This window comes from Cyprinus carpio, unplaced genomic scaffold, assembly GCF_018340385.1.
Source record: "Cyprinus carpio isolate SPL01 unplaced genomic scaffold, ASM1834038v1 S000006741, whole genome shotgun sequence".
NCBI classification, from domain to species: Eukaryota; Metazoa; Chordata; class Actinopteri; order Cypriniformes; family Cyprinidae; genus Cyprinus; species Cyprinus carpio.
In genome coordinates, this window is record NW_024879340.1 from 471,096 (window position 1) to 486,980 (window position 15,885).

The 15,885-nt window shown below is 35.7% G+C and overlaps 1 protein-coding gene across 2 annotated transcripts in view; it reads right to left on the bottom strand.

The window, feature by feature from the left end:
• kiaa1549lb (KIAA1549-like b) overlaps positions 1 to 15,885 on the bottom strand; it is an 87,531-nt gene that overhangs the window by 40,311 nt on the left and 31,335 nt on the right. For both annotated transcript variants that reach the window (XM_042755675.1, XM_042755676.1), the window contains exons 3-10: positions 14,037 to 14,510; positions 12,315 to 12,430; positions 10,393 to 10,612; positions 9,130 to 9,263; positions 8,745 to 8,913; positions 6,406 to 6,465; positions 3,304 to 3,455; positions 2,596 to 2,767 (exon numbers count right to left, since the gene is read on the bottom strand). In XM_042755675.1, coding sequence (XP_042611609.1) covers positions 2,596 to 2,767; positions 3,304 to 3,455; positions 6,406 to 6,465; positions 8,745 to 8,913; positions 9,130 to 9,263; positions 10,393 to 10,612; positions 12,315 to 12,430; positions 14,037 to 14,510 — 1,497 coding nt within the window. The remainder of the gene's footprint in view (positions 1 to 2,595; positions 2,768 to 3,303; positions 3,456 to 6,405; positions 6,466 to 8,744; positions 8,914 to 9,129; positions 9,264 to 10,392; positions 10,613 to 12,314; positions 12,431 to 14,036; positions 14,511 to 15,885) is intronic.

A 15,885-nucleotide genomic window follows, 5' to 3' on the forward strand; every position in this document is an offset into this window, starting at 1 on the left:
GTCCAGAAGACAATCACTGACACCCTTCACAAAGAGGATAAGCCACAGACATTCATTGCCAAATAAGCTGGCTGTTCACAGAGTTCTGTATCCAAGCATGTTAACAGAAAGTTGAATGGAAGGAAAAAGTGTGGAAGAAAAAGATGCACAACCAACCGAGAGAACCGCAGCCTTATGAGTATTGTCAAGCAAAACTGATTCAAGAATTTGAGTGAACTTCACAAGGAATGGACTGAGGCTGGGGACAAGGCATCAAGAGCCATCAGAATTTGGCTACAGTTGTCGTATTCCTCTTGTTAAACCACTCCTGAACCACAGACAATGTCAGAGGCGTCTTACCTGAGCTAAGAAGAAGAAGAACTGGACTGTTCCACAGTGGTCCAAAGTCCTCTTTTCAGATGAGAGCAAGTTTTGTATTTCATTTGGAAACCAAGGTCCTAGAGTCTGGAGGAAGGGTGGAGAAGCACATAGCCCAAGTTGCTTTTAGTCCAGTGTTAAGTTTCCACAGTCTGTGATGATTTGGGGTACAATGTCATCTGCTGGTGTTGGTCCATTGTGTTTTTTGAAAACCAAAGTCACTGCACCCGTTTACCAAGAAATTTTGGAGCACGTCATGCTTCCTTCTGCTGACCAGCTTTTTGAAGATGCTGATTTCATTTCCAGCAGGATTTGGCACCTGCCCACACTGCCAAAAGCACCAATAGTTGGCTAAATGACCATGGTGTTGGTGTGCTTTACTGTCCACCAAACTCACCAGACCTGAACCCCATAGAGAATCTATGGGGTATTGTCAAGAGGAAAATGAGAAACAAGAGACCAAAAAAGGCAGATGAGCTGAAGGCCACTGTCAAAGAAACCTGGGCTTCCATACCACCTCAGCAGTGCCACAAACTGATCACCTCCATGCCACGCCGAATTGAGGCAGTAATTAAAGCAAAAGAAGCCCCTACTAAGTATTGAGTACATGTACAGTAAATGAACATACTTTCCAGAAGGCCAACAATTCACTAAAATTGTTTTTTTTATTATTTTTTATTGGTCTTATGAAGTATTCTAATTTGTTGAAGTAGTGAATTGGTGGGTTTTTGTTAAATGCGAGCCAAAATCATCACAATTAAAACAACCAAAGACTTAAACTGTCTGTGTGCATTGAATTTATTTAATACACAAGTTTCACAATTTGAGTTGAATTACTGAAATAAACTTTTCCATGACATTCTAATTTATTGAGATGCACCTGTAGTTAAGTTAAGGATGGCATCAATTTTGCCATATCAATTTTAAACCGGTTTCAGATCCCAAGAATTTTGAGCAAGAGGATCGCACAGAACATTTGCACATACGGATATTGTAAGACATATTAGAGTGGTAAGGTTTAAGATGTTTTTTTGTTTGTTTGTTTGTTTGTTTTTGCCTAAATCACATTTTAGATAGGATGTCAAAAACCACTTAAAAATAACTGCATTTACTATGTACAGATAAGTGCACATGTATTATGTTTATTGCTCTTTAATTCTAACATTTTAACATGAATTGCAGTGAAACTGTTATACAGCTGAATTTATTTATATCATAATCCAGTGTTTCCCACAGACTTGCACTCTTTTTGTGGTGGCATATATATATTCAAATTCATTCTCTGCCACCAGGGGCGTAGAGTTGGAGTGGTAGAGATGGAGGTTTCCCCGGTAACGGCTGTACACAAAGCAATGCTCCACTCACAAATGCTGCTTTATCAGACATGCAAGATGAAATGAAAATGACATCCAATTTTCAGAAGAGAGTCGGTTTCCTTACAGTGACATACAGTGATATAAAACACCCGCACTCAATGTATGGGAAACACTGTAGTCTCATAACTGAAGTGTAAATTCTGCAGATTACATCATTGTCCAGTATTGTACTGTCAGCAATTTATTATTAAAACATTTTCATAATTGTAACATACATACATAATTATGCAGGTGCATGTTTAATAACTTGCGAAAAACTGACGCTACAGCAGCACTTCTTCTTAGTCGTCGTCTTGACTGATGCACACCCCTCCCCTCCCCTCCCCCCAACCATTCAAATTTCCGTAGGCAGGAATTATCTTAATGATATTCTAATGGGGCGCTTTGTGACATCACAAACTCCGGAAAACAACGCTGTAGTATAAACGAGTCGTTCGATGTAGTTCTTGAAAAAGGGATTTTTTAAAAACGAAATATCATCCTTTGAAGTGGTAGATCTTTTTTATGCCCATGGATAGACACTACACACTGACTAAAATTCAAAAAGTCAAAAAGCATAATAGTACCCCTTTAAGGTTATCGACAGGTTTGGTGGTTTGGTTAGGCTTAAGGGTTGGTTAAGATGTAGGGGTTGGCAGACAGTGTAATTTAGTGATGTAACTACAGAAATTATTACAGATATAATTTCAGATTTTTTTAAATATAAGTACAATGTAAAAAAAATACAGGTATATACACAATTGTGCATGGTATTAAATTATTAATTTAAATTAAGAGCATAGTAGTTAAAGACACAACATGAAGTGGGTCAAAAATTTATTTAATTCTAGTAAGTAGAGAAGAAAGAGAAAGTAATTTTGACCTTCAGCCTGCAGTTGGACAAAGTATCCCAGCGTGAGCGCCATGGTCTGCGAGTCCACTGTGTTCAGAAGCTTGGCTGCAGATGTGCCAAGCAGTGGGGTCCCATTTTGCTGGACGTAGTAGGTCATCTCAGCTGGGTTTTTTGGCCCATGTACACGCCTGATACTAACCATCTGAATGCAATGAAACACAGCTTGATCACTTCCTGTAGACACATTTTCATTTGGTAAACATTAAAAGTTGAATATTTTCCATCAAATAACCTACAGGAGGGAGACTGGGGGGGGGTGTGGTGACACTATAAGATTAATTAGAAATGAACAACAGGGGTGAAATCACTATCATGCATGAACCTCTTCTGAGGTAACAGAAGTAGTTATAGAGTATAAGTTTCTGTGTGAAAATTTAAACCATTTGTTGCTGGTTTATAACTGGATTTGTGCAGAAATTCAATGTTACACCCCACCCACACCACTTACTTTACAAAGTTGCACACAATACAATACAATACAATACAAATGTTGCATTAATTTAGGAAAACAGATTTGCATAACTTAATTAATAAAGAAATTACTAAAGTTGGGTCCAATTAGGCTATCATTTCTTATGGCATGTGAATGTGTTTTCTAAAATATAATTCTATTTTTACATAATTATTTGTTCGCAATTACTTTGCTAAATTAGCACTTTCATTTCTATTAGGTCATACCTGGACAGTGTAACTGCCCACTGTTGTTGCACGCTTGAAGCGAACGCCTTGCTGGTGAGCCACCATGAAGAGCTCAGCCAACCGCTCCTCCATTAGACTAGCAAAACTGTGATACTGTCCTTCTAGAGAGGAGTTTTCCACATCCTGAATCACTGCAGAGACATGAAGAGATGTTAACTGTTAACACACAAAACCTTTACTTGTCACACCATTTCTGAAACCTGACACTCAAACACCAGGGGCCTCATGACTAAAACTTAACGTAGATTTCACGTACGAACAAAAGTTTTCAGATTTATAAAGCCATGAACCTGCACAAAATTCCCTTTGTAATACCCAGTCAGCGGAAGATTGTACGTACATGAATCTCCACCCTGTCCCCTCCCCAAAATAGCCATATATGGAGCTTACAACGCCTAGTTTTAATATGCATAACGTCATCTGCATATCATTTCCATGCATATTTCCATCCACATTACACAATGTTTAACGCAGTTAAGGGTAGCCTACAACATGTTAGGAAAATATGATATATGGACAATAAATGCGTTTTGAGACATCACTATTCTAATTTATGCAATTTGCCTAAAAGGTAAGCATATATTTTAGAATGTTTATAGCCTATATTTTTATGGAAAGAATAGGCCTTATTTTTTGCAGTGTAGCTGTCTGACTCACTGCGTCAATAACAAAGCATTTTGAAAATAAAACACGCATATCTTACAGTTTCCTTCAAATTCTAGCTTCTAAATATTGGGAAGAGCATGAAAGGGGTTATCATTAGGCTACTGTCTGTGCACGACACCTGACCTGTGAACAGTTCTACTGTCATCTGACCTGTTCAAACCAGCCACTGAACTGTTTGATCAACGAGCGCATATGTCTGTCGTTACCTCTTATGTTCCAAAGCCATCAGACGAATCAAGTTCACATCAGTGATCAATATTCACACAAAAGTATTTTTATAGAGTTTTGCTATTTAGAACACAATTTAAAGTGGAATCCTCACTATGATCAAATCATTAAATCCCATACCACAGGAAAATAGTTCGAAAGCAGCACATCTAAATGTGTGTGTCAAATGTAAAACAAGAATTTAAAATCATTCTGTTTGCTTCCTTATTTCACTCACTCCAGTAAAAGTGCGTACACATGGTCTAGACTCTAAAATTGCAGCGTTTATACATCAGGCCCCAAAACCACACACCAAATCTGCGAAACCATAAACTTATTCTCGGCCTTTGACTTAGTTTTCAATTTCATAAAAATCTTTTTGCAAAACATACACAATTCTCTATGTAACACAAACATCTAAGAGGAATTAATATTATGGCAAAGGTGTTTGCAAATGTTTGCTTTTGAGATGTGTTTGCGATATTTTGAATGCAGTGCTTAATTTTACAAGATATGTGAGGCATTTTGTTTTGAGAAGGAAAAAAAAGGAGCCAACGTTTTGAAAATGTATACAAGCTGTTGAAAAAAACCAAATGAAAGTTGAGCACTATTAAATTAAAAGTGTTACTCATCTGTAGCAATTAAGGTCCAACTCTTATCAAACACACCTGAACGTGCTAATCAAGGTCTTCAGGATTACTAAAATATTACAGGCAGGTGAATTTGCTCAGGATTGGAGTTAAAGTTATAGTTAACCCAAAATAAAAATTCTGTAATTAATCACTCACCCTCATGTCTTTCCAAACCCGTAAGAACGTCATCTTCAGAACACAAATTAAGATATTTTTGATGGAATCTGAGAGCTCTCGGATCCTCCATAGACAGCAAGGATATAACCACAATCAATCAATGCAGAAAAACGTAGCAAGGACATCGGTAAAATAGTGCATGTGACATCAGGGGTTCAACCATAATTTTACAAAGCTACAAGAATACTTTTTGTGCACAAAGAAAACAATGAGCGTTGTTTATGTTCAGCATGTGCACATGCTGTCTACTGAATGTAAACAATGCTGATTACGTTCTGGGGTACTCTCCAAAATGGCAGCAAATGGTAACTTGTGGAAAGTAATTGCTGAATAAATGATATTATTATTGTTTCCTTTGCGCACAAAATGTATGGTAGCACTTTATTTTACAGTCCTGTTCCTCATGTACATAATATGTACTTATTATAGTAATTACAATAACTATGTAATACCTAGGTACTAACCCTGAACCTAACCCTAAACCTAACCCTACCCCATGTAGTTACCTTGTATTACCAGAACTTTCTTAGATAAATACACTGTAAGTACACTATAAGTACATGTAAGTACACATACTGTAAAATAAAGTGCAACCAAAAGTATTTTGTACAGCTTCATACATTGAACACCTGATGTCACATGGACTATTTTTCCAATGTCCTTGTTATATTTCTGTGCATTGATCATTGCTGTTTATGGAGGGTCAGAGAGCTCTCAGATTAAATCAGAAATATCTTAATTTGTGTTCCGAAGATGGACGAAGGTCTTACGGGTTTGGAACAACATAAGGGTAAGTAATTAATTACAGAATTTTCATTTTTAGTAAACTAACCCTTTAAACTCTGCAGGACAGTAGACCACGAGGACCAGAGTTGCTGCTGAACCTGACCGCAGGGCACACTAGTTACTTCTTAATGCTGTTGAACTTTGTCAGTATCAGAGTAAGTCCAGAGAAACCTCAAAGAGTTCCTGGGTACTAGCATTAGTAAAGACATCATTACTCAAATGTTGATTAACTATGAATAATTAGACAGTATAATTTAGTGGTTCCCAAACCTGGTCCTGGAGGCACCCCAACACTGCACATTTTGCATGTCTTCTTTCTCTGATACACCAATTTCAGGTCTTGAAGTCTCTACTGATGAGCTGATGACCTGAATCAGGTGTGTTTGATTAAGGAGACATGCAAAATGTGCAGTGTTGGGGTGCCTCCAGGACCAGGGTTGGGAACCACTGGTATAATTGGTTCAATTATACTGATGCGTTTCAGAAGATTGATGTGTTTATAAAGAACAGAAGAAATGTTAACAGAGCAAACAGAAAAGAAACAAATTTTCCCTCTAAATCATCCTCTTTCACTCATATGGCTAGAAATGAACAACATCAGTGAGACGATTACCTGTGATTATCCAAAATGGCCTGGTTGCTACAGATGTGTTAAGGTTGTGGTATTCCAGAGCTGCAGAGGAAAGATAGTGAGAGGGAAGAGAAAGAAAGCAAGAGAAACTGTTGTAGAGAGGGAGAATAGATAAGAAAGCTTGTTTCAAAAGACTCTGCTTTGATCCTGGGTCCAGGGGCTTAGCAGAGCACATCTACTCTCCAGCAGACAGTACAGAGAGTCTAGCCGCATTTCCCAAATGAAACCTTTACTCAATTGCATACTGGCAGTGTGATTAAAGGCTCTGGCTGACATCCTGTCTTCAAGGCAGAATTACTAAGCAGCCTGTAAAATTTCAACAGCTTTTAAATTATTATACTCTGCTAAGGTCTAATCTGAGGAACAGCTTAAGTGATTTGACCAGTATTTCATCATATTTATAAAATAATTGTTAATGTTTTGTCATGGCATTATTATTCATTTTAATCTATTTTGCTGAAACTATGACCAAAACAATAAAAAAAAAAAAAAATCAGTTTTAAAATGTAAACGTGTTAATTTAAACATGTATCATATAACTTTTGAACAAAATACAACATTTCTAGTTTAGTTAATTTTTAAATTCTTGCTAAGCATTTTAGGCAGTTATTCAGTAGCAGGTAATCACAACTGTGCTGATATTCTGAACAATTGTAAGCCTCATATTGCTTTTATGCATCAGTTCAATAAATAAGAAGTTAAGATTAAGCAATTTATATAATTTTAGACATAATATTACCAGTTACTTTGTCTTTGTTGTTGTTGTTGTTATTGTTGCTCTGTCATCAAGAATAGTACCAAAAAATCAAAAAACTAAAACAAAGAAGGATCAACTGTTGCATGTCTCAGAGCAACACATACTGTAGTAGTAGTGTTTCAGTGTCCTGTATGAATAAGCATTGTCAAATGAATCTGTTGGGTACTGTGACTCAATGACTCACTCATAAAGTGTGAATATGCTCACTTTCCTCAAATTTAGTATGTGAAAAGCAGTACTTCAGCAGTACTGATTGCTGTTTTTGGGCTGGATGTACTGTATGTCCAGAATTAAATTATTACACACATGCATACTTTCAAGAATGCACTTTTTTAAAAGTCCGAAATTACATTCTTCAACAAATGCAGTACATGCATACGGACACATTCAGAGATAAGACAATGGAGGATGCGTACTCTCAGAACAAAATTCACGGCAGCTTGTCAGTAGGGCAGTACCCTGAAAAGTCATATATTTACCCCTTTAAAGGCTAATATTACTACTCTAATGTATACTAATATTGTACTAATATACACCTCTTAAGTTGTCCCAAGGGACAAGCGGTTGTACCCCTAAAGGTACAATTTTTACACATTTTTCTTGATATTGAGATGCATTAAAATGTATTCAGTTGTTACATGTGCCACAGTGTGTAGCGTATCATTTTACATTATTTATTATTTATAAGTTATTATTTATATTAGTTATGAGATAAAAAGCATCAGAGTTTGATTTCAACCATTTATTTCACTATGATTTCAATCTTTGACATGGCCTTACTCAGTCTATATTAAAAATATCAAGGTAAAATTTTCACAGAATGTTCTTTACCTTATGAAGGATGGTTTTATGTAGAAAACAGTAAATCAGAAAGAAAAAAAAAAAGACTAGGGTCACATATTGTTACTCTTTTTATTTTTTTTATTCACTTTGGATAAAAAGCATCTACTAAATATTTTTTTAAAAATGCAGAAACTTCAACAAAGCAAAGTAGATAAGAATGGACTGCGAGGAGAAAGCAAATGACCTCACAGTCAGTATCAGCAAAACTGTGTCAGTGAGGTGTGTGATATTCTCACCATCACATTACAGTTGCATGTGGAACCATGTTCTTTCCACACAGACACACACACAAGTGTATCCGGGATTCCCTACTGTTAATTAGTATTCCCTGTAATTGGCTTTGATGTGCATGCTGTGCCCTGGCCCATATATGCATGAACCTGTTTCCACCTCCTGTGAACACTACAAACCAAACAGAAACCACTCTCTAGTAGAGAATCATCTTTTTATGCCTCTAACATGTTCAGATGATCATGTCTGAAAAACATATTAAGCATTAATGCTTGTTTTTACAAGATTTACAAAAAATATGAACAAAAATTAACCATACTAAATTATACTCAACTGAATTATATAATTAAAATTTTTATTATTGATTATACATAAATTCTACATCCTTTATCAACACTATTTCCAAAAGGAATATAAAAGGAAATAAAAAGTGTAACAATTGCATGTTACATCCTATTTGTATAACTGAGGAATGCCAGGGAGAACTTACGCTCAGCTGTGATCAGTGGAGGGTAAAACAGGAAGTAACCGACAAGCTCAGCAGTCAGTTGGCTGAGAAGATTACTGGCAGTTGTGCCATTGAGAGTGACACTGCCATTATGCACCACATATATCAGAGATACAGCAGGAGAACCCATAGACTGTGATGTGCTCAAGATCTGCGAGAAAAGAGGAGCGAGAAACAGAAAATTTGTTATATTTTACTAGTGCTCAGACTGACCTTTTACCAAAATCAACAAAATGGAACTGTCAACATTTTTCCCCCAAAAAAAGAACAGAACAAAACACAACAGAACAAGACAAAAACTTCCTCATTTGACATACAAAATAAATAAAGGTAAAATAAAGGTAATTTCAAGTTTAGGCCCTCCCACCTGTACAGTGAGACCGCTGTGTGAGTTCATCACTATGGCCTCTGCTTCAGCAAAAGCATTCTCCAGTCTCTGCTCCATCATCTGAGTAAATCTGCAGGACTTAAGGTCATCTCCTGGCCCTACAAACCTCAGAACTACACACACATACACAGGGATATGCACATAGAAGAAACCAAATGAAAAGAAGTTGCTGAAACATGCAGAACATACTCCATTATGTGCACTGCACAAACATTCTCTGAACTGTACAATTCTCAAAAGCACTTTATTTTATTATGCTGTGGCATTGCTGAATGCTTGATTCTGATTCAAGATGTAATTAAGCCACATCACAAGAGCAAAACTGCTGTTTTATGAATATCAGCCCAGCATTGAATCGGCTGTAGGAGCAGGACTATCTGATCTTCCAATTGTCTATTATAATAGTAACATTTTTAGAATAAGTGTACCAGTTGTTAACATTAGTTAACCACAGTAGTTAACATGAATGACCAGTGACAACACTTGTAAATAATCGATCATATTTTTTCAAGGCAAATTCCGATTGCCAATACTTTTTTATTAGTTTAAGCAAGATATAAGAAACAACAAAAGAGTGCATGAATAAGATGTATATTTATAGACCATACTAGCCTAAAAAAAAAAAAAAAAACTTGTGGCTATATAAAATGAGATGTAACCACTGCATTTTAATCACAATCCAAACAAACATGATTAAATTAAAAAACTATTAAAATCAAAAGGTCTATGTGCTAATATTATTTAATGTATATATATATATATATATATATATATATATATATATATATATATATATATATATATATATATATATATATATATCTAGTTTGAGACTGTCTTAAAGAAGTAAACCTATAAATACAAAGTTTGTTGGGATCATGGGACAATTTGCTACATTCAAAGCCATATGATAGCTTTGAAGAACAGGCCAAAATTAATTATTCACAAAAACTTGTCACCTCCACTGCAGCTCTCAGATCAAATGTGCCAACGTGATACACAACATTTCATTTACAAGACACTTGAGATCCAATTCAGCTTGATTTTAATGACATTCAACCTGAGCCTTGTTTTCAAAAATGACTTGCAAAGGGAGAACTAGTATTTAGGGTGAAAACTAGCCCAGTCTCTAAACAGTTTTATAAGGTCAATGGCTGCATTCTTAAATGGATATGGAAAAATGATATGTGTGGCAGCATTTGCACATTAGTGTGGTGACAAAGAATGAGCTGTGAGTCTGACCTGTCATCAGCATCATTGAGATGGCAGGGCTGGGTCTCCAGGGGACTGCTGGGATGGGAATCGCCTGCACCAGTGGCACAAACTGCCGGATGTCCGCCATCAATCTCTCAATACCATAGACACTTAGAGCCTCCACCACCACCGATGCAGTGTACACCATCTCTCCATGGGTCACATAGTAACCGACCGTTACATTAGGTACACTAGAGATGCTCTCAATCTGAAGGTGGAAATATACAGGAAACACTATTATTAAATATTCTTGCTGTAGTTTGATGGTAATTTAAAAAGTTTTAACCATTAAGAAATACATTTTAGTTTAAGTAAATATGCATTGGAATGAATGTTTCACTGAAAAGTGGACATGAGTCTGCCATGTAATCAGCTGGGTTTATTCTGCATTAGTACTGTTTGGGACTGACTGTGAAATGCATTCGCTTTCTGGATCCTTGGACTGAAAATTTAGCAGCTTAATATGATCTGATTACAGAGGAGCTGATGCATAACAATGTTTCCTGAGCATAAACTTATTTTTTTGTTTTGTTTTCCATTTTCCATCCAGTGCATCCAAATAAACACCTATATCAGCAAGTGCAATTAATTCCTTGTGAATTCACTTCTGTGTTTTTTAAGGAGAAGTTTCATTTTTCAAAAAGGGCAGTTCAAATAAAGATAAATCAAATATCTTATTTTTATTTTTTATAGATAGATAGATAGATAGATAGATAGATAGATAGATAGATAGATAGATAGATAGATAGATAGATAGATAGATAGATATAATAATTTTGGTTGGACTATATTGAGACTTTATCAGACCTCCTGAAATCCTGAGATGCACTTGTTATCCCTCTAATATTGTTTTAGTCATAGTTTTATTTTTTCCTGGCATAGTTTTTACAACCTTCATAGTTAGAATTATTCCTCCCTTTTTGTATATGGGCAGATCTTGGGCTCTGCTGTAAATAGTTATAAATCTAAAATGCTTAATAAATTTAAAATAAAAAGATAAAATTTCCAGGGGATGTGAATAATTACTTTAATGTTATGTTCTTACATTACAAAAATATGGCAAAATCCAAACCCCTGTAGTTCTTTCAATCAACAGTTTGATGAGCCACAAACTTTCCAGTTCTCCCTGGATTGCTTCCAGCATGAGGACTGCATTGACATCAAAGCTTTTATCTTGGGACAAACAGGCAGAAAAAGCTCAGTAACTGAAAAACTTAAGATGTAACTGAGGGGTGACTAATAGCAGTATTCTGTTTCCATTTTCACCCAGTTTATTTTTATTTTGTTTCTACTCCGATAATAAGGTTTACAATGATTTGGCTGACAATGATTGTGTGTTTGGTTTTGTTAGGTATCAGTATTTAGCAGATTAGCCTAGCTTCCATTGACATACAGTTATCACTAAGGTACACATCTGAAGTAAACATATATTAAAATGAGAAAGATAAGATGGAAAACAATAGACACAAATAAAGCAATAAAGCTGCTGAAAACAAGATTTATAACACGGATGCTTAGCCCCTGCTGGTGAATTACACCATTATGTGTGCAAAACAAATCTTTTAACCAGGGATAGATATTCTTAATGATACAATTTGTGTGCAAAATTTATACAGCAATAAATAAATATTTATATTATAGCTAATGTTTTAAACCATGTGAAAAGGCTTTCTATTTTTCTTGCAGTATCAGAGCAATCACATGGATTTTACAGCCTGGTGAAGTATGCATTTGCTAACGTTAAGAGAAGGACAAATGACGGAAGGGGACGGATTTAGAGGGTAGATCTTGTGGTAGTTATATCAAGACAGCAAACATTGCTTAAAGCAAAATGTAATTTGTGTTGGTGCATACTTGATGCAGAACAAAATGTAAACGATGACTGTGTTATAAATTCATGAAGTGCAAACCTTAGCCTGAACCGTGCTGTCATTCAAGGCCTTCTTCAGAGCTTGAGTAAACCCTCGAGGGAGATTCTGCTTCAAAATACTGTCTAGACGACTCCTCCGTAACTGTACGGACAACACTATCATTGACAGGAAAAAAAAAAAACGAAGTGAAAAATGCATTGAAAAATATAAAGTTTATGTTCAAATAAAACCATTTGATCAGGAAGAACCATTAAGAAAATGTGCCATGGTAATCATAGTTTTTCAATAAAAAATATGCAGCTACTGTTACTACGAAACACTCTTGATCAATTAACCGCAAACATTGTTAGAATAATTCCGTGAAATGTAAAAAAAAAAAAAAAAAAAATGATTTAATATACTTTTGCCACTTTTATTTATAAGGCAGTTGAGGTGGGAAGGGTTAGGACTGGCATATTACATGGGTATTGATGAATCATAATGCCAATTCCACCATTTTTTTTTTTTTTTTTCAGACAAACAAACCAGACAGGAGAGTAGATTAACTTGGGTGGACTTAAACTTGAAAAATGGTGTGTACTGACATCTTTGCGAAGGGTCAATTGAACTTGTCTCATAATTGATCGACTTTACAAAGTTTTTTAACTAAAACTGATTTGAGCAAAATAATGACACAGTTGTCTTTTTAGAGCTGCTTGACAGCAGAATTTGATTTTGTCTCATATTTGAATAATTTGATTCTGTTAGTTTCCTAATTATTACTTTAGCTGCTGTTGAAAAATCTGTATTATATAAAACATTTATCAAATAAAGGTGGCTTGACTTGAGCTAGTTTTAGTCTGCTAGAGCACATACTGTAAGAACCAGGCCACTTCTCCAGTTCTTTGTGATTATGGCATACATTTCTTTCACAGACTGGAGTAACTGTGATATTTTTGTAGAAACACTGGTTACCAATTACATTGTAAATTTATGTAATACTAATTCTGTAAGTGCTCACTGAATTTTACAGTAGTGCTGTAGTCAGGAACAGTTCATCCAAGGCCCTGTTTACACCTGGTTTATAAGATGTTTAACAGTCCTATACCATTGTCTTCTTTTACGCTCATAACTGAATTGCATGAGCTTATTTTGCGATATAAGATTTAAAGATCAGAAAAATCCTATACATACACCCACCCATAGACTCTCCCCTCAAAGAAACTGAAATAAATAATGAACAAAAGAGACAGATTAAAAACAGGTATAAACACAAATGTGTCTCCTCAACTTGTTATGACCTGATCAACCAAAATGCATCTTAATATCAGGTGTAAACAGGGCCCAAGTCAAGACCAGAAGAAGGTTAAGTTCAAGTCAAGACCCAGTCCACATGCTCCCAAATCCATCATGGAAATATGTTCTTGGACTCGAGATCAAGTCAATCATTGAGTAATGTAACACTGATTCAGTAGCACCTACATGAATTGTCATGATAACAAATAGCTTTCATCATTAATTAAACATGTACAGGTAGATTTATTCAGCATGAATGATGACAGCAGTGGCAGATGACAGTAAATGTTGTAGTACTTGAGTCCAAGACCATATTTTCATTGTCTTGGTCTTGTCAGTGACTTGGGAACATGTGGGCATAACTAGGAATCAACCCACATCTGGTCTCAGTCTTGACTCAGACTTGAATGATTACAACACTGAATTACAGTACAACAATTTTCTGTCAATTTCATAAAGATCAACATTTGATCTGAGCAATCGCACCTGTTTTTATCCACATCTTGTCAGTGATGTTACATCTTAGCATTGAGGCCTCAGTTGCAGCAGCTCTTGGAGTTCCTAAAGTGCTTTTTGAAGGGTCCAACTTAGCGCTCTGTGAGGTGGAGTCAAACAGGATTCTAGGTGTTGTCTTTGGAGATTGTGTAGTTGTAGTTCTTATAGAAGTCCTGGGTGTTTTGGAGTGTCGTTTAGCAGCAGATGATTGGGTAGTGCTAATCTGGTTTGTTGTTGTTGTAAAGGGGATGCTGGTTGTGGTAACAGTATTGCTGTTAAATACTGTAGGTTGAGATACAATAGTGGTTGCAATGTCTGGTCGTTCTCGTTGTGTGTCCACAGATGTAGCTGAAGATCTATTGGGTGCAGCAGTGTTTTTCTGCTCAGGTGAAATCAATCTGCTAGAATCAGGGTCTGCAGCTCTAGAGGCTGCAGGTGCCTCCAGCTCAGATATCCATTGAAACTCTGAAACAACAAAACACTTGAGATAAGAAAGGTGCAAGGTGACTGTAGAAAATCTGAGGACAAAGATGGTGAAGTGATGAATATACTGATGGTGATGACAGTGATTGATAATGTTAAAGGAATAGTTTACCCAAAAATGAAAATTCTGTCATTAATTACTCACCCTTATGTTGTTCCAAACACAAATTAAGATATTTTTGATGCATTCTGAGAGCTCTCTTTTCATATATTTACATCTAGCATCTAACATAAAGGCATTTTAAGTATGAACAAATCAAATGTTTATGAATCTTTTTAGTTACATCAAATACTGATTTAATGCGATTAAAATGGTTGAAAATTATATATATATAATAGGCATCAAAGAACTTTTGAAGCTGCTTTGAGAGCCATTATAGACAGCTAAAAATCACACAGCAACAGTAATACTTAAAGGGCTCCTATTATGCTCTTTTACAAAGTCTTGATTTTGTTTTGGGGGTGGACTAGAACAGGTACTCATACTAGGTTGTTCGAAAAAAGAAAAAAATTTGAAATACGAAATGTGCTGTGATTGGTTAGCTGGGCCAGTGTGTGTTGTGATCGGCTCCACTCTGTGCCTGGTCAGGAAACGTCATTCCCCTTACCATAGCCGCCTGCTGCAAGCTTCAGTGTGAATATTGCATCCAAATCAAATCAATATGAGCGTGATTTAAACCCGGATAATTGTAACCACTCTAAATTCGTCTGCCTTGGGAAAGCTAGCTTGTCTCCGGCATACAGTAGTGATAACACTCGTTGCCTACTCTATTGCAGCTCAACCAGGTCTCGTCCCATTCGTCGATATTTGTGATATCACAAATCCCGGAAAACATGCGTTGTAGTCCAAATGAGTTGTTCATTGTAGTTTTTAAAAAGTAATTTCTGTTAAATAAAATATCTCCTTTTGAAATGGACTTTGAGCTTTGTAACTTTGCAGATTTTTTTATGCTCAAACAGCAACATTACAGACTAACTAAAATTGAAAAAGTGAAAATGCATAATAGGACCCCTTTAAGTAATAAGATCACAGGTCTGTGTTTATAGAATATTTCACAATGGCTTTGAATTTGAATATATTTACTAGTAAACATGTATAATACATATGTAAATTTTTTTACATTTCTAAAGCATTCCCTACATAAAAATTTTAACCCAATCTGGGAATCATAACTATTTTATGAAGCTGAGATTTTGTATGAATGTATTTGTCGTGAATCATACAAAAACAAACATTCCATACATAAAAGTTTTAACCAAATCTGGAAATCATAACTATTTTATGAAGCTGAGATTTTGTATGAATGTGTTTGTTGGAATCCTAGATATTGTCTATCTCTCTGCCATTTACTGCAAT